At 42.3% G+C, this 17,746-nt stretch overlaps 1 protein-coding gene across 2 annotated transcripts in view; it reads left to right on the top strand.

Annotated features, from left to right (window-relative positions):
- kif19 (kinesin family member 19) overlaps positions 1-17,746 on the top strand; it is a 39,846-nt gene that overhangs the window by 20,837 nt on the left and 1,263 nt on the right. For both annotated transcript variants that reach the window (XM_074619779.1, XM_074619780.1), the window contains exons 3-18: positions 4,489-4,599; positions 5,446-5,533; positions 6,255-6,391; positions 10,640-10,765; positions 10,881-11,075; positions 12,160-12,306; positions 12,413-12,535; positions 13,030-13,186; positions 13,335-13,509; positions 13,672-13,870; positions 13,988-14,258; positions 15,489-15,613; positions 15,717-15,880; positions 15,996-16,101; positions 16,548-16,671; positions 17,177-17,565. In XM_074619779.1, the coding sequence (XP_074475880.1) occupies positions 4,489-4,599; positions 5,446-5,533; positions 6,255-6,391; positions 10,640-10,765; positions 10,881-11,075; positions 12,160-12,306; positions 12,413-12,535; positions 13,030-13,186; positions 13,335-13,509; positions 13,672-13,870; positions 13,988-14,258; positions 15,489-15,613; positions 15,717-15,880; positions 15,996-16,101; positions 16,548-16,671; positions 17,177-17,565 (2,637 nt within the window). The remainder of the gene's footprint in view (positions 1-4,488; positions 4,600-5,445; positions 5,534-6,254; positions 6,392-10,639; positions 10,766-10,880; positions 11,076-12,159; positions 12,307-12,412; positions 12,536-13,029; positions 13,187-13,334; positions 13,510-13,671; positions 13,871-13,987; positions 14,259-15,488; positions 15,614-15,716; positions 15,881-15,995; positions 16,102-16,547; positions 16,672-17,176; positions 17,566-17,746) is intronic.

Here is a 17,746-nt window from a genome sequence, read left to right on the forward strand (position 1 = left end):
CAGCTTGCCCACCACTTTGTTCATTAACAGCGACACCAGAACATTTCTATTAATCTTATCAGGCCCTGTGTGTTTGTCTGTATTGTGCCAGTTGTGTTTATAGAGTGGTTGCTGTGCAGCTGTCCACCGACTCACAGTTGGATTCATGGTTCAGGTAATAAGAGGGGAGAATCGCTCAGCTTTTCTACGGCTGATTCTGCCAATTCCGACTGACAGTTTGATCAGCCGATCAGATCCTGCTGTGATCTGTGTGACATTGTTGGTCAATCCATCATAAATCATAGGCTTCATGAAGACATAAGTCCTATTCACACAGGACGAGTATTACCTGGGGACCTCTAGTAACTTGGAATAATTGCGGAGGTCGTCTGTCATCTAAATCCCATGCGAATCTGCCTTGTTCGTATTTTGTGAATTCAAAATTCCACCACAAATTACCTACCACATTTCGCCAAATGCAGAGGTCATGTGATAAATAATATTAGTCTTGTGTGCACCTTTTTTCTGCCTCTTTCCCGGCTGAGAATTATGGAGGCTGCGTTGGCAATTATAAATGAAAATTTTGACAGCAATTTAGGTGCAAATTCAGGAGGCTCATCTCAATACACAGCATGGAGACCCATTTGCACGGGCACTGGAGCAAGAGGCCTATATAATATAATAATAGTCATATATAAATATTATATATATAGGGCTTTCAATCGATTAAATTGATTGACATGATTGTCCATAGTTAATCGTGATTAATCACAAATGAATCGCACATTTTTTATCTGTTCAAAATGCACCGTAAAAGGGAGATTTGTCAAGTATTTAATACTCTTATCAACATGGGAGTGGACAAATATGCTTGCTTTATGCATATTTGTATATTGGAAACCAATTAATAACACAAAACAATAACAAATATTGTCCAGAAACCATCACAGGTACTACTCAAAACCCAAAGATACTTAATTTACTATCATAAAAGAGTAAGAAAACTAAAAAATGTCAACATTGAGAAGCTGGAACCAGTGAATTTTGCATTGTTTGCTTAAAAAACTGCTCAAACGATAATCAGTTATCAAAATAGTTGCTGATAAACCTTCTGTACATCAATGACTCAACTAATTATTGCAGCTCAAATAAAGACCTGTTGCACTCTGGATGAAGAGAGTCACCACTGCCTGAATGTTTTCAGTGTTAACAGACGGCGCCTCCTCTCGTGCACGCCGACTGTGTGGGAGTGTGCTGGCCTCAGCTCTTGTGGTCACTTGTGCCACCCTGCTTGCACAGACTTGCTTGTTGCAGAGGACATGAAATGCTGCTTTCTTAGTTGCCATCTGTGTATAAGTGCACGTTTCCACGCAACTGTGTGAGAAAGAGAGAGAGGATGTGTGGGAGATTTAATGGTTTCCATGAGACTGCCATGTTTCCAAATGCTCCTTAACCTGTTCTGTACACGACACATCTGACCCGTCATTCACCCCAGACTCTTTGTGTATCACAAGCCTCTTAATTGAACTCAGAGGATAGTCCACTGAGGGCACATATGTTGGCAAAGTCTAATCACGAGGAGGTTACCTGCAGTCCATTATTGGCATCACAACGCTGAGGCTCATGCCCAGACATCCAGGCTTATGTTGCCACACAGTGTACTGTCATTAGAGCCAGCATCTTACGGTCTTATCAGAAGACGTATTAGTGGTATAGAATCTGCCCCAGCAGCAGCTGCTGTGTGTGGATGTTGGGTGGAGCCGTGGAAGCTACTGTAACTCAAGAAACACAGGCGGCAGATGGGACTAGAGGTGTTATCAACACCCTTGGCCTTTAATGATTTTCCCAAGTGCATGCACACGGACAAAACTGTGCATGGATGAGCGCACTATTTGATACCTTCTATACATGCAATTATGTAAAAGCATTGTTGCATGCATCAGCTTTCTTAAGGAACACAATTACACACACACACACCATGCATAAATTAACAGGCGATGTTCACACTAAGCCGGCTAAATTTTCTCCTTGCATCCACCCTTTTTTGTATCACATAACAAGTGCTCTACATAGTGGCACACATTTGAAAACCCCATTGTCACATTTCAGTAGGGGTGTAAATCACAAGTTTCATCACAATATGATATTATATTGATTCTTTGGCATATAATATGATATTTTCTGATATAACAAAGTCTGCCACGATGCGATTTTGATTTGATTTCAATTCATGGGCCTGCGATCGATATGAGACGATATCATATGCCCATTTAATCAACTCACAAAAAAACTACTAAAATATGATTTCACAATTGTATTACTGGGCTCTTCCAGACATTTAAATGAAAAGGAATTTATTCTTTTAATAATACAAATAATAAAACCTCCTGTTGTTCACTATAAGGTGCCACATGTCGCACTGTTTGAATGTTTATGAAGGAGGTGTGCTTGGATGGAAATGGTGACACAGAAGTGCCAAATTTCAAGATAAAAGCGTATCTTAAAGATGACGATACGTATCGATGTTTTCACTTTGCATCGATGATGTCGGATCCTTGAACCTTGAATACAAACTGCTGTGAAGTCCCATTTTGGGAGGACAATGACTAATGAGGCACAAAACACTCTGCGTCTATTAATGACAAAAGCTTCACATGGTCCACTGTAAGGGACGGCAATGATAGCACACCCTACTGCCGACCATTATCCTAATGTGGACACATTTTTAGATGAATGTTAACATGGTCGTAGAGCTGCACGTCAACTCAAAAGACTCGTCACTCCGTCTCTTTGCAGTTTTTGACAAACTAATTCTTCTGACTGTACTCCTATTGGCTCTGAAGGTCATCAGATTGGTCGAGACTTAAGTTGCTTAAGTGCCTCTGATACTAAGAGAAGTACTCGCTCGTTCACTATATCTTTCCTGTGAAATGCGATCACAACTCGTACGTCATTGCAGAGAGAAAAGTTAGAGGAGAAGCAGGAAGTTGAGGAGAAGAAGAGCATCAACTGCTGCACATGCTACTCTTCTCACGTGCTCTCCCTGTGCATGCCTTAGAAAATCAACATGAAAAGGCTTATTTTGAGCCCAGTAAATGAGTAAACTGCAGGGTCTCTTCCATCTCGCTCCATCTTTCCTCTCCCTCCGTATCTCTCCTCTTGAATTTCAATTGAGAGGCTTCAAAGTGAGCGGCTCAGTGGTTGAAGGGGTCATCAAACAAGCCCGGTGATTCAGCGTTACAGGCCTCAGAGGGCTCTCCAGGCAAAGCTGGTCAGCTGAAAAAGCTGGCAAACTCCCAGCTGCCCCATTGTCGCATCTGAAATAAAACTCAAGGGTTCTCTACCTTGTTTTCTTTATTTTTATTATTGACTTTTCTGCCAGTTGTATAGCAGGTTCTTCAAACCCACAACTCTGTTCCAGGGGAATATTCTTCCTTTAGCTGTGGACAACCTGTCAAGCCACCACTCTGATTCAATGATTTGTCACCAGCATTATAATATTTTCTTCTGACGTCGTGCCTTTCACAATTTATCCCTTTAGGAGAGCTGTGATTTACTGATGATTGTGGGTTAGGACGAGGCTTTGTCAAACAGCACAATTGGAACAATGAGACATCTCAGTCTCTGCACTGCTAAGACTGTCACATGAACAAAACAGACGCAATCGCAAACCTGCCGCCGATCTCTCTCCTCCAGATGCTACAGTATGAAGGTCTTTTACGTGTGTGCTGATGGTTGAGTCATTATATTCTATTATCAGGATTCAGAGTACGGCAGATGGCTTAAGTGGATCCTCATTTGCAAACATACATGGTATGAAGGGGGCTGTTTTTTATCTCAAGGACAGCCTGTAGTTTTGAAATTACATTTCTTACAATCATTAGTAATTAAATGTTACTGACTGAATGTCACTGAAAAATAGAGTGCACCGAAGTTTACTTTAATAGTTTGGGTTTATCTGATCGGGCTGTGGGGGTAGAGATGTTCCAATACCATTTTTTCCTTCCCGATACCGATTCTGATACTCGAACACTCTTCCACTAGGCTACTGTTTTGGAGCGGCGAAGGATAATTCATTTCCGGTTAGACAAGTTCATTTTCTGAGTTAATAAATGATGTTATAAGATCGGTGCATGGACTGACGGAGCTCCCAGTAATTTTCTGATCAGTGAGCCGTCCTATCCCAGCCGAATTTAATTGGTACAGTCATTTTTATATTTCAGTAACTGTCCTTTAGTTCATTTACTTTCGCCACTTCTTCGAGTCGAACCTCAGCTCACTGACTTGAAGGCACATTTGCTCATTAGCTCAACTCTCCGCTGTGATTGACAAGAGACATATCATCAGGTTAATTGGCTGCGCAGACGTCAATATGAGCTTGAAGACTTAACACCCGCTCATACTGACTGTGTGCTTCTGCTTCTTCACTCTCTCGTCTCTCTCTCTCTCTCTCTCTCTCTCTCTCTCTCTCTCTCTCTCTCCTGTCTTTGCCTTCCTCTTCATCATTAGGTGGTGGTTCTGTTGGACCCCATGGAGGACCCAGACGACATACTGCGTGCCAATCGCACCAGGGAGAAAACCTACATGTTTGATGTGGCGTTCGACTACTCGGCCAGTCAGGTCAGTCAAAGAGTAAAAGTTCAAATAAAACAAAAAAACTAGAGCTGTCTATCGATTAAAATATTGAATCGTGATTAATCACACATTTTTTTATCTGTTCAAAATGTACCTTAAAGGGACATTTGTCAAGTATTTAATACTCTTATCAACATGGGAGTGGGCAAATATGCTTGCTTTATGCAAATGTATGTATATATTTATTATTGTAAATCAATTAACAACACAAAACAATGACAAATATTGTCCAGAAACCCTCACAGGTACTGCATTTAGCATAAAAAGTATATGTTCATATCATAACATGGTAAACTCAAGCCCAACAGCCAACAACAGTCAGTGTGCTGACTTGACTATGACTTGCCCCAAACTGCATGTGATTATCATAAAGTGGGCATGTCTGTGAAGGGGAGACTCGTGGGTACCCATAGAACCCATTTTCATCCACATATCTTGAGGTCAGAGATCAAGGGACCCCTTTGAAAATGACCATGCCAGTTTTTCCTTGCCAAAATGTAGCGTAAGTTTGGAGCATTACTTAGGCTCCTTTGTGACAAGCTAGCATGACATGGTGGTACTAAAAGATTCCTTTGGTTTTCTAGTTTCATATGATATCAGTATCTTAACTCGTCGCTTTAAAGCTGAGCACGCTCCAGCCTCCATTGTTTCTTTAAGAGGTTAATTAAAAATTGCAAGCTGTGTTAATGCGTTGAAGAAATTAGTGACGTTAAAACGAAGGGGTTATCTCAGACAGCCCTAAGAAAAACTAAATAAAATCTAAACAAATGTGGCACAGCATTTGTGTCCCTAGAACTTGAGTAACTTGTTTATTTTTTTCTTCCTGTGCAGGAGGAGGTGTACCGGGCGACAACCAAAGGGCTGATTGAGGGACTCATATCAGGCTACAATGCCACCGTGTTTGCCTACGGACCCACAGGTTTGTGAGTGTGTGAGTGAGTGAGTGTGTGCCCACAAAGTTAACTGAGCTGTCTGAACGGAGGTGTATCATCCACCAATTACATGTGTTAGCTTTCTGGTGCATAATCTCTGGTCAGCCTCTCTCTGAGTCGGCTAGCCAGCACACTCTCAGGAAAAGGGTGAGACATGTTATTCAAATCTTTAATCGTTTTAATTTTAATGCAGGTCAGATCAGAGAATGCGTCATGTTTACCTCCCAGTGGGTAGGGACAGACTAGTTGAGCTCCAGGAAGTCAGCGATCTGTCTCGCCAACTTCCTCTGCCTTCTGTCTGTCCATCTGTCTCAGAGGTTCACAGCTCTTTGTCTCCTCTCGTGGGGGAAGTAAACACACGGGTTTTAGCGTGTTTGTTTATGTGTTTATTTGCACCGTGTCCAACAGTGTGGTCAGGCCAGCCAAGGACAAATTAAGGCAGCACATCCTGAACATTCATTCATACTGACACAGTAAAGACAGTACAGTACAGTAAACACGCATTATCTACAACCACCTTGGACTTCTAACCACTAGCGCACTTTACACTTCACACTATACATCCTATATACCACTTTATAGACTGCACATATGTACATATTACATTTATTTATTGACGGATTGTACACACTATGTTCACCCATTCACAGATTAACATATTACCACCTTATAAAGTTGAAACATTAAAACATTCTTTTGTGTTTTCAGGTTGTGGGAAGACGTACACCATGTTGGGGACAGACAAGGAGCCAGGCATCTACGTACGAACGCTGAACGACCTCTTCCGTGCCATTGAGGAGACCAGTGATGACATGCTGTACAGCGTCTCCATGTCCTACCTGGAGGTCAGAATTTCATCTTCCACAACTTGTCTCCAGACATTTATTCTAGTTAAAGCAACAGTGATGACACATTTCCTAATGACCCTGACGTGGGGCTGGAAATGTTGTCGCCATCAACATGATTTCTCACTCAGAGTTTAAAGATTTCTTCTGATTTCTTCACATTTGAATTGTCTTTAATCTATCTCCGTTTCTGTCAACGTCACAATTAGAACTTCTTCTTTCGCCGTCATCTGTTCACACTGATAAGATCTGAGCTTGTTAGCTAATGCCAATTGCAGGCAGATACTGCTGGTGTCCTTTTACTTCTGCCTGGCATTCGTTTCACATCTGAAATGAGCAGGGCGTCCTTATCCACAGCCCTGTGATGAAGCCCAGGCACAGATGAAAATGCCGTGTCTCATTTATAACTTGCCTTGATGCCTTTTTATGTTTTATTCAAATCACTTTGAATTGCCTTTTGAGTTGTTGTTGAAAGGTGCTGTTCAAATACACTTGCTTTGCCTCGCGTTGCCTTGTTAAAACAATTATTTCTTTGTGTTTTCCCTCTTTCTTCCTCTACGGGCAAAGGATCACAGGCTAAAAACACCAATGCCATGTAAAACCATCAAACACTTTCTAAATTTGTATTCCGAGCAGATATAATGGTAGCTCATTTTGTCTCTCCTTCATATTCTTTGGACTATTGATTGTTTTCTCTCATGCCGACGCAGAATGTACGTCGGTGTTGTTGATAAGCTATCGGCTGTGTTTACACTGTGTTTATCTTATATATAAGATGGAGTGAGGCAACGCAGGGCTGTAGTCAAGACCAATTTAATCGAGTCCAAGTCAAGTCCAAAGGCCAGAGCAAATCGAGTCCTGTTCAAGACCATAATAGGCAATAGTGTCTTTCCAATGCTAATCCTCTGCTCACCTGCGTAACCTCGCAAGCACACAGCATGGAACAGCTCATTTCTGTTAATGCAGAGCAGTTATGAGTAGTTGTAACGAAGGTATAAATAGCAAATGTAGCGCAGTTAAAAGTAGATTACTGGCCCATAAAACTTACTCATTTGCGTAGCTGAGCCTGAGACCGAGACCATTCTGAGTCCAACAAGGCACTAGACCTAGACTATGGAGGACGGAACCTGCCAAAATAAAAACTAAATTAATAAATAAATAAATTACTCAATAAATAAGTAAATATGTCATCAAAAATAGCAAAAATAATATTGAAAATAAATATAGTCATTAATTAATTGATCAAATGTGACACAAATTGATATTTCTGTATTAATTCCCTTATTTATTTACTCTTCTGACTGGGGAAATAAATAAGGGGTGAAATGCTAAGGGAAAATCCTGCATAAATAAATACAGTAAATGCTTAAACACATAAATAAATACATACATTTAGAAATAAATATAAAATAAATAATAAATAAATGCAAAAATAAATACATTTTAAAAATCATAATAATTAATATATGAATAAATAGAAGTGGAAATTAAACAGAGGAGTGAATAAATAAGATAATTAATAGAAGGGTACATAAAAAAAAAACTAAAACAGAAATATACATTTAAATTTATGTCACAGTTTATCAATTAATTAATGACTACATTTATTTTCAATATTATGTTTGCTACTTTTAATGGCATATTTATTTATTTATCAAGTCCAGACTTGAGACCGAGATCGGCAACATGAGGTGACGCAAAGCTTTGAATCACTCAGACTTTTCTTTCAGGTGAGCTTGGTGTGTCGGAGCCTTTAGATGGAGCTGTTTTTTTGAGCATAGTGGCATGAATTGATATGTATTGAGAACATTACAAGGGGGACAGCAGAAGTGATGCTACCAGACCATCACTCAAAATTAGTTTAAAGACCAAGGACGTCTCATTGTCTGTAAGTAGAGGTTGTCTGTAAGTAGAGGTGCTTTTGTTGCACAGGAGCCTGCAGTACTTTGAGGTGTAGAGTGATCCGTGGTCCTGTTGGTTTAGTGATTATCTCTGCCTTTGTCACTGCATGATGCACCACAGATAAGACGGCAGGCTGATGATGGCTGTTTCTCTGTGTGCCTGCTGGCTGTGGTTCCAAACCTCATTACTGAGAAGCAGGAGCAGCTCAGACTGTGTGTTTAATGACAAAGCCCTTAATAGCGCTGGATACAATTTGACTCCGATAGCAGTAACTGAGCCTCACCGGTGTGACTTAGTGTTCCTATTTAAAGAGGTTGTTTTTGGCTTTTCTTGACTTTAGTAAGTTAGTATTGTCGCACGGAGATTTATTAGTGTATGGTATTCATAGTTTGTCCTTTTCAAGTTATCTATCTGCACTTTTCACCTCACATGTAGCAGGTACTTGGTTTTGCAATACAGGAATTATTGTATAATTTGAACCCTGGAGGAAATTGCCCCATTCGGGGTCTATTTAATGATTTTAAGTGAATAATTTGTCCATCATAATGTTCCTCCCAAAACTCATTCTGAAAAGAGATGGCAGCATGAATATAAAGAAGAGTGAGTCAGATTTGTTAAAAAATATTCACGGTGTCAGGAAAGGAAATGAGAGTGAGAGAAACGTGTTGGTAGAGAAAGAAAAGGAAGGGATGGAGACAGAAAGAAAGAGGCAGATGATGAAAATCACCCTGTATACAAAGAGAAATGATAAAGAGCATTAGCCGTTAACTGAAAATGAAAATGGAACAGTATAAGCACTTGTTGGGTACAAATTTCGCTCATTGGGAGGAGGGTTTGCATCAGACATTTTAAATTACATTTTGTGTTTTTGGTTCCAAACGCTATCATTATGTCCAGTGATTGACAGTGTTTTTGAAGCTGGGCTCTTTAGTCGCTCTCTGGGTGGGTGGAAGTAAATGTTCCTATTAAAATGCCAATCATGGAGTCTGGATGTTCTCTGACCTGCATTGAACTCCTCTAGTTTTGAATCCTGACACAAGGCGGTGTGTGTGACGTGTGTGTTTGCTGTTTCCAGGGAGCAATCTGTTTTGCCACTGCTGCCTCGCCACAAAGAGGTTAAACGCCATTTTACAGCCCGACTGAGTGATGTGAACACATCTGCTCCTTTTCTTCTTCTCTCTTTCACGCGTACAATCTCTAAAACACACGCACAGACACACATACAGTGAATACAGATAAATGTACTCTGTATGGATAAAAAAGGCACATTCAGTTGTTCTTTACTCACATGCACACAGTGCTCCCTCCCCCTTTTATTTTATGTTTTTCCTCAATGGAAGGAGAAACCTTTGTAGCTACTCTACGCTAGCGTCATGAATGGCAATGTTTAAATGATAACCAAATGATTAATGACATTCCCATCAGCCTCAGCTGTACTTTGTGTTTAGTGCCAGTTATAAATGTAAACTAAGATGATGGACATTATGCCTGCTAAACATGTTAGTATTGTCTTTTTGAGCATACTGATATAACAGGTGTGATCTTGTGTTGTGTTATAAAGACACCACAGGCTAGGATTCCCAGTTGAGTTGGTTTATTCTGATAATGGACAAACAGTGAGGTCACTGGACTGTTCTGGAACATGTATCTTCAGTAATGATGATAGTAGAAATATAGAAACACTCACTCACTCAAATCTACAATAGCACGAAAGTCTTTGTCCATGTTACACTGACATTTGCTTTTAGCTCAAATCACCATTGTGCCGAAGTACAGCGTCACAGAGCTGCTTGTGTGGCTGTAGACTCTAAATCTTGTTCAAGCTTCACCAGCAATGAAAGAGTACAGATGGAAAAAATAATGGAATAAATATCCAACTGTCGGTGTCAGTAAAAGCACCCTCTCTCTCAGAGTTTGTGGCTGGGGTCTGCTTGACAAATAAAAACTGTCCTCCCAGCTCCCAACCTCCCAGTGGTTCGTCGTCCAGTGGTCACTTTCCAGGATGTCACTTCCTGCACCGAGCTTTTATGTGTGTTTAGGGGCTTTCACTGCACCGTCAATGTCAGCTCAGAGACGTCACCTGAATTTACTTCTTGTGAAAGAAGAGCACTGACACGGGCTGATGACAGCCTGCCACCCAACGAGCTGTGGTTTCTTAATGACAAGCTGCTGAAAATAGAGCACTTGATGTTTTTGTACCAGGTTTGGGTCTGTGTAGGAGGCCTGAAAGCCTGAATGGAGCCTTTTCAGAGGACATAAACAGCCTCCAGTCGATTCATGTCTAGAACTCAAAGGAAAATGTCGAGCAGATAGATAAACTTTTGTACTGTATTTCTGTTCATTTAGATCTACAATGAGGTGATCCGTGACCTGCTGAACCCATCCTCAGGCTTCTTGGACCTGAGAGAAGACTCTAAAGGAGTGATTCAGGTTGCGGGCATCACAGAGGTGTCTACCATCAATGCACAAGAGGTGAGACAAGCCACCCAACCGTGCGTGACAAGACTTCTCATTTATTTTAATCAAAACATTCGGATTACATCCAGCAACAACTGCACACGTGAGACCTCTGCCTTTGTGTTCTCAGATCATGGAACTGCTGATGAAGGGCAACAAGCAGCGCACCCAGGAGCCGACAGCCGCCAACCAGACGTCGTCTCGCTCCCACGCTGTGCTGCAGGTGGCCGTTAAGCAGCAGAGCCGCTGTCGAGACGTCCTTCAGGAGGTCCGCTTCGCACGCCTCTTCATGATCGACCTTGCCGGCTCCGAACGAGCAGCACAGGTGCGTTTATAAATGCTCAGTCAGGAGGTGTTAAAGTGGCTGAAATAATATTGGTAGTTTTACAGGTGCACATATCGAGGTGGGTGCATTCACTTTTCTGCCAAACTCAAGTTCACAGACTTGGCTAATGTATCTGTTACATACACAGCTTCCTTTAAAACATATTACACATATAATAAAACACACCCTTTACAAAGAAACAAATTCACAAAAAAGAAAAAGTAGTAAAAATATAAAATATTGAAGATGATAAGGACTTTCATGGCTGCTCAAATGAAACATTTTTACAGCAGGGCCAGCTTCATTCTGTGGAGAATATCGTCCCTGGTGTCGCACCGGTGCGGTCGATACTTGAGTGGAGGAGAGCAGCGCTGCATTATCAGACAGGATGAGAAGACCATGCGGGAGCCGATTCACATTCTGGGTTTTATTATTGCTTTGACCTTCTCTTTTTAAGCTGTCAAGTGAGGACATTGAAAAGTCTTTGCTCAGTTTGTTGTACTCTTTTTATGCAGTGAAGTGAGGATGTTGAAAGTTATTTGTTCAGTTTGTTGAGTCTGCTTTTGTCGAGGTCAGATGAATAGCTCGTTATTGATGCCACGTTAAACACTGCCACCTCCTTGCACGCCCATGAGAACAACATGCAAACAGTCAGTGAGAGAGAGAGCACTTACTTACCATGGAGACGGTTTGAGAGGTTCACAGCCATACTATTGATGGACAGCACATATGGCCTCCATTAGGAATTGAGCAGAACAGGGAGCTGTTTGTCACTTGAAGCAACAGGGAACATTTTCTCTGCCTCAGAAGAAGAGGAGTGAACACGGTTAGTAAAAGCTGAGGAGGTAATGCCATCTCCTGGGCAAGAATGGAAACAGCCAAGAGTCTTCAGAGGTTAGGGTGCCCTGGTGGCCAAAGGGTATTACTCTCTAACATTAAATATCCATCACTTAATAGGCAACAAGTTACAAAAAAAAAACATCTTTAAGTATCATTTATTAAGGTGTTTAAACTCAAAAACTCAGCTTATCTGTCTCATCAGGACTGTGCGAACCTTAAATCTATCTATCTATCTATCTATTAGACCCAGAATAGGGGTCAGCGGTTGAAAGAGGGGGCCCACATCAACCGCTCCCTCCTGGCTTTGGGCAACTGCATCAATGCCCTGAGTGACAAAAACGGCACCAAGTACGTCAACTATCGAGACAGCAAGTTGACTCGACTACTGAAGGTACGGCAATTTAACAATTTACAGGGGACCATCTCCAGGATATCCTTACTGTATTTTGTGATTCATTCTCGTATTCTTTTTTTCTTCTGATGTCTTTGATTGACAGGACTCGTTGGGCGGGAACAGCCGAACTGTTATGATAGCCCATATAAGCCCCGCCTCTGTGGCTTTTGAGGAGTCTCGTAACACGCTGGCGTACGCCGACCGTGCCAAAAGCATTCGAACACGGGTGAGAACTCATATTTCATGTTTTAGCCTCATCTATCTTTACTACAGTTTAAATAGAGACGAGTGGATTTAATGATACAATTAAACATTTCTTGAAATAATACTTCACTATAAAACATAATAGTATAATTAGGCAGTAATATTACACTTTGTTTTAATATATCTTCGTAAGGATGAGTAGATATAGTTACAGCTTTTTACTCCGGATTGTAAGATATTTGTTGCCAATAAAGCAGATCCAGGTTCAGTAATCGTATTTACAGTGTCTCTTTAGGTAGAGCGGGTTGTCCGCTAATCACAGAGTTGGCGCTTCCTCCTGTTCACATGTCGAAATGGCAATTACCATTTAATAACATTTCATTATGTGTAGTTCCTTCCAAGAACCAAAGTAAGCTACTTGGAGTTAGAAAATGCAGCTTTCGGTGTGAAATTTGAGACCCATATAAATATGTTAAATACTCTTGTCTTTGTCTTTGTCGTCACTGTGTGCTTCAGGTAAAGAAGAACCTGATAAATGTGTCATACCACATCGCTCAGTACACCAACATCATCTCAGACTTGCGCTGCGAGATCCAGCGGCTCAAGAAGAAGATTGCAGATCAGGCGAGCCGCCAGCTTAACCCAGACCGGGCTGACATCCGCCATGTCCAGGGTAAAGTCTTGTCCACGCTGCCTCCTCCAGCACAAGAAGAATATCTGCCAGATGAAGCTGTTTTCTAATATTTGTATTCACTGCCTGTTTTATTTCCTTTTTTCTCCTCTCCTCCCTGCTCATCATCATCGTTTCTCTTCTCTCATAGCGGAGGTCCAGGCCCACTCCAGCCACCAGAGTCGGGCGGAGATGGACCAGTTGAGGGAGCAGCTCCTGGATGCCTTCCGCCAACAGATGGACATCAGGAGGAATCTGATGGAGCTGGAGAACAGCAACATGGGGATCCAGATCGACACCTCCAAGCACCTGCTAACCATTGCAGAGTCAGTGTTTAGGATTTATATCTTTTAGTTATTTTCGTGTTAACTTTGACAGCCCTAATGTCTTTCTTTCCTCCCCCTGTCTGATAGCATAAATACAGCAATATGTGACATTCAGGAATACAGGTAGTTGACAGAAAGGTTGTATGTCTTTCTATCTCCTAGCTGGGAGCAGGAGCGGAGTAGACGCAGGAGGAAGTGGCGGGCCGAAAGGAGGAAAGAGAGTGTCAATAAGGACGAGAGCGAGAAGGACTCTGACTCCCCGGAGTCTCCTCCAGACAGCACAGAGACCCAGCAGGTGGCGATGGCCCGAGAAAACCTGGTGACACTCATGGCTGAACAGAAAAAGATCCACAAACAGAAGGTAGGAACTACTTTCTCTTCTAATGGCTTCTAAATAGTCTGAAGCTCGGATGTGATTTTATTAGAAACAGAAAAACAAAATGTGCACACGTCTTAGACCGCTCTTCTCGTCCTCAAGGCGTCGCTGGAGCGCAGATTTGTGGAGCTTCGGGATCGGGCCCGGCGCTTGGAGGAGCTGCTGCCTCAGCGGGTGAGCTCAGAGGAGCAGCGCGAGGTCCTGTGCCTCCTCTGCAAGGTCCATGAGCTGGAGATCGAGAACACGGAGATGCAGTCCAACGCGCTGCTCAAGGACAACGTCATCCGCCACAAAAACTTTGTGGTGCAGCGCTTCGAGCAGCACAGACACCTGTGTGACGAGATCATACAGCAGCAGAGACAGTTCATTGTTGGTGAGTCTATCAACTCCAAAATGTGTTGAAAAGCCTCTATTTAATATGTGTTGTTTGGTTCATTACTGTGTCGGTCCTTTCCACAAATCTGGCTTCTTCTCTGTCATTTCCCTTTTTCCAATTCATTTGAGCCGAATGTCACAGTTCCCCTGAGTTGATTGGAGGGTTATTGAGTTCACCTGTTGTGCAGGGTGTGGGGACCGACTCCTAATTAGGAACTGAGAGCAGCTTGGAGGATTTCCCCTCTTGGCCAATCAGTGTGTGATGACACACTTTCTTGAGGGCTCAAGAGAGGTGGAGGATTGCACACTGAGGGCTTTCTGATCCTTCGTTGCATTAATGCAGACCTCATTTTAGCAGATCCAGTCAGAAATTCTGATCTTTAGGCCCTTTTGAGACTTCTTTGCTGTCTTAACTTTTCTGATTGAGGATGAAACTTAGCTGGAGTGAATATTAAAGAACACCTTTCCACTAAGTTACCTGCATCAGGGCAGAACTTAGTGATACTTGTGCAAGAGACAGGCTTTTTGTTATTTTATTTATTGGGTTTGTTTTCAATGAAACTCCCCTTTATACACATAGATTATTATTGAAGAGGCATTTTTCCATTATTATTAAAGTCCAGATGAAATGGAAAATGCCTTTTTAACCCTTTTAGATCACCTTCCCAGTCATATTGTGCACCTATTTAACAATATATGCAATTTTCTTTAAAAAAAAATCTATTTCTTTTGGGGGTTTGAACTGTTGTTCAGCCAAAACAATCCTCTGAGCAATAGAAGTATTTTGACATTGCCTCTATGCTTTAGCTCTGATATAGACCACAGGATTTATTCACTACATTTAGCCCGGTTTTAGACCACATTTTAAAAACATCATTACATATTTTAAAAATGCATAAAGGGAAATTAATGTGTAAATATTTAACATAAGCACTACAACGTCTAGGCTAAGACTAGACGTCTACTAAACTTGCTTTTCAACCTTGAATGACCTTAATGTAAACTAAACACCTACAGACAAATAGTCGTATAATACACACCTATTAAACATATTCTCAAGGTGAAATTACTCAGTGGGAACATATTTGATAACGTTGAAATGATGTTTTAAATACCAACTGATTAATCAAGAGAGTAATCTGCAGATTAATCGCCAATGAATAGTCTGTTTTTTTTGGTTTAGGCACCGTGAATTTCTGGTTTACTGAATTATATGTTTGTGTTCCAGACCACAGTCTGCTGGTTCCTCCTCACCTCCAGGAGCTGTATGAGATGTACATGAGGGAGCTGGATGAGAGGAAACTGGACAGAGCCATGGCCCTGGATAAAGTGACCACCAGACACACCATCAAGGTAGCTCCTGCATGACGAATAACATTTAGAGACTAGATTATACAAAAATATGAATAAGGTTTCTAGATGAATACTAATACTGATAATTCATAATCATTTCCAGGAGGGCTCTCTACCCAAGATCACCCTGCCCGGTCATGGTCGTGACAACATGCAGGACATGGACTCGGACCAGGAGAGCGTACGCAACATGTGCTCCGATAACCGACGAGGCCAAGCCAAAATCCGTAGACACACTCTGCCCCCCATCCTGCATGAGCCTGAGCTGTAAGAGGACCTCTTCTTCATATGTTTCACATTTAGAATCTATAACTGCATTTAGTGACATCACAAAACCTCAAGTTCATCTCTCAGTATTGTTCTCTCTCTTTCCCCGTGTCAGCGACAACAACAGGGTTTTTAAGAGCAGCCCTCACGCCAGGCAGCTGAAAAACTCGGCTGTCGTGACCCCGCCTCCCATCCACATAAACGGGAAAGGCAACAGAGAGGTGAGGACAATTCTAACAAGCAGCATTCACTCCTTTTCAATAGCTATCCCTGAGAGCTGCCTCATGCTGTGAATTCATACAGTCTAGTCTGGTGCTGCTTTTCGCTTCAAGCTATACGGGTTCCTGTTTGAATTAAAGTCACACAGATGGTTCACTCTGGTAGAACATTTTCATTTTCAACCCACGCTCCTCCACAAAAGAAACTCCAACATAAGTTTAAATATCTAATTTTTCTCTTTGTGCAAATGTGCCAGGAGTGTGACTCATAGAATGAGATGAAGTAAGAAGAGTTATGAGAATCCAAACGCCCTATTCAAAGTGAAAAAATTCATTGTCGAGAGGCACGGAATTGATTCAGATGGCACTCAGTCTGACCTCGTCTGAAAGCAAAGGACTGCAGTGAATGTCTGATCATAATGTAACACTCTGCACCTCCGTGTTTGCAGCTGCAGCCGCTGGCTCCTGAGAGCTCTCTGAGCTACAGCCATCTCAGCCACAGCGTCAGCAGCCACCTGGACTCCTCGCCCGAGAGCAGCGAGGCCGGGGCCGACATCCCTCTGTCACAAATTGGTAAGAGGTTCTTGAACGAACGAATGTTTAGCTGTGCCAATAAAAGCATTATGAGTAATTAACTTTCTTTTTGTAGTATCCCATTAAAGGGGCTCTATGGAAGAATCAGAAATTGCTGTTTGTTGTGATGGGGGCTGGTCGTTTGTTGGCGTTAGGGGACTCCATTTATAACCAAACGTTAGCTATCGTTGCACACGGTTAGCCCTGTAGCAGAGCCGGAAATTAAGGCACTTGCAAGCGTGCATGACGTCACATCCGTTGGATTTTCCCAGAAAAAATTACCCGCATTCTCCACAATAAAAGCAGTCTACAGGCTGATAGAGGAAAACCCAGAAAGTCGCGGAAGGTCTCATTTTTTAGGTTAAGTAACAACCTGTTCACACATTGACAATAAAAAACAATTGAAAAATGTTTCTATGTGTAAAAACTTACGTACAGTCCCTTTAATATGTGGTAAAGAAAGTGAATAAAGTAAAATAACAAACATGTCCCTGTGTCTCTGCAGAGCGGCAGCAGATCCTAAAGGGGGTCCAGAACATCGTGGTAAAAGCGGCCCGTCGGCGCTCCAAAGCCCTGGAGGTGGACGTCCTGCGGTTACCCCCTCCCCCGTCTCCCCTGGACCCCAAGAAGCAGAAGAGCAGCCTCTCTCTGAGTGAGGCGCCCCCTAGAGGTTTGCCAATGCGGCGCGGCAGGCAGCCCAGCCCTGAGCTCAGACACGCCACCTCAGACGACAACCTGTCCAGCAGCACGGGCGAGGGGCCCGGCCTCCAAGTGACCTGGACACGCCCACGCAACCGCCAGATCGCCACCAAAAACCAAACGCCCCGCGAAGTGGACTTTGAGGCTCGCCGCAAGAAGAGACGCTCACGCTCTTTCGAGGTCACCGGTCAAGCAGTGAGTGTTCTCTAAATTCTGCGTGAAGAGTAATATTATTGTCACATTTATGAGTTTGTCCTCAGGAGACACTGATGTTTACATGAAGTATTAATGCAGCTCACACAAAGCAGCAAGTGTTTTGTGGCCACTAAGGGGAAGAAAGGTTTGCGTGATGTAATCTCTTCCTCCTCTCGCTTGC

Source organism: Sebastes fasciatus, chromosome 20 (genome assembly GCF_043250625.1).
Source record: "Sebastes fasciatus isolate fSebFas1 chromosome 20, fSebFas1.pri, whole genome shotgun sequence".
Classification (NCBI taxonomy): domain Eukaryota; kingdom Metazoa; phylum Chordata; class Actinopteri; order Perciformes; family Sebastidae; genus Sebastes; species Sebastes fasciatus.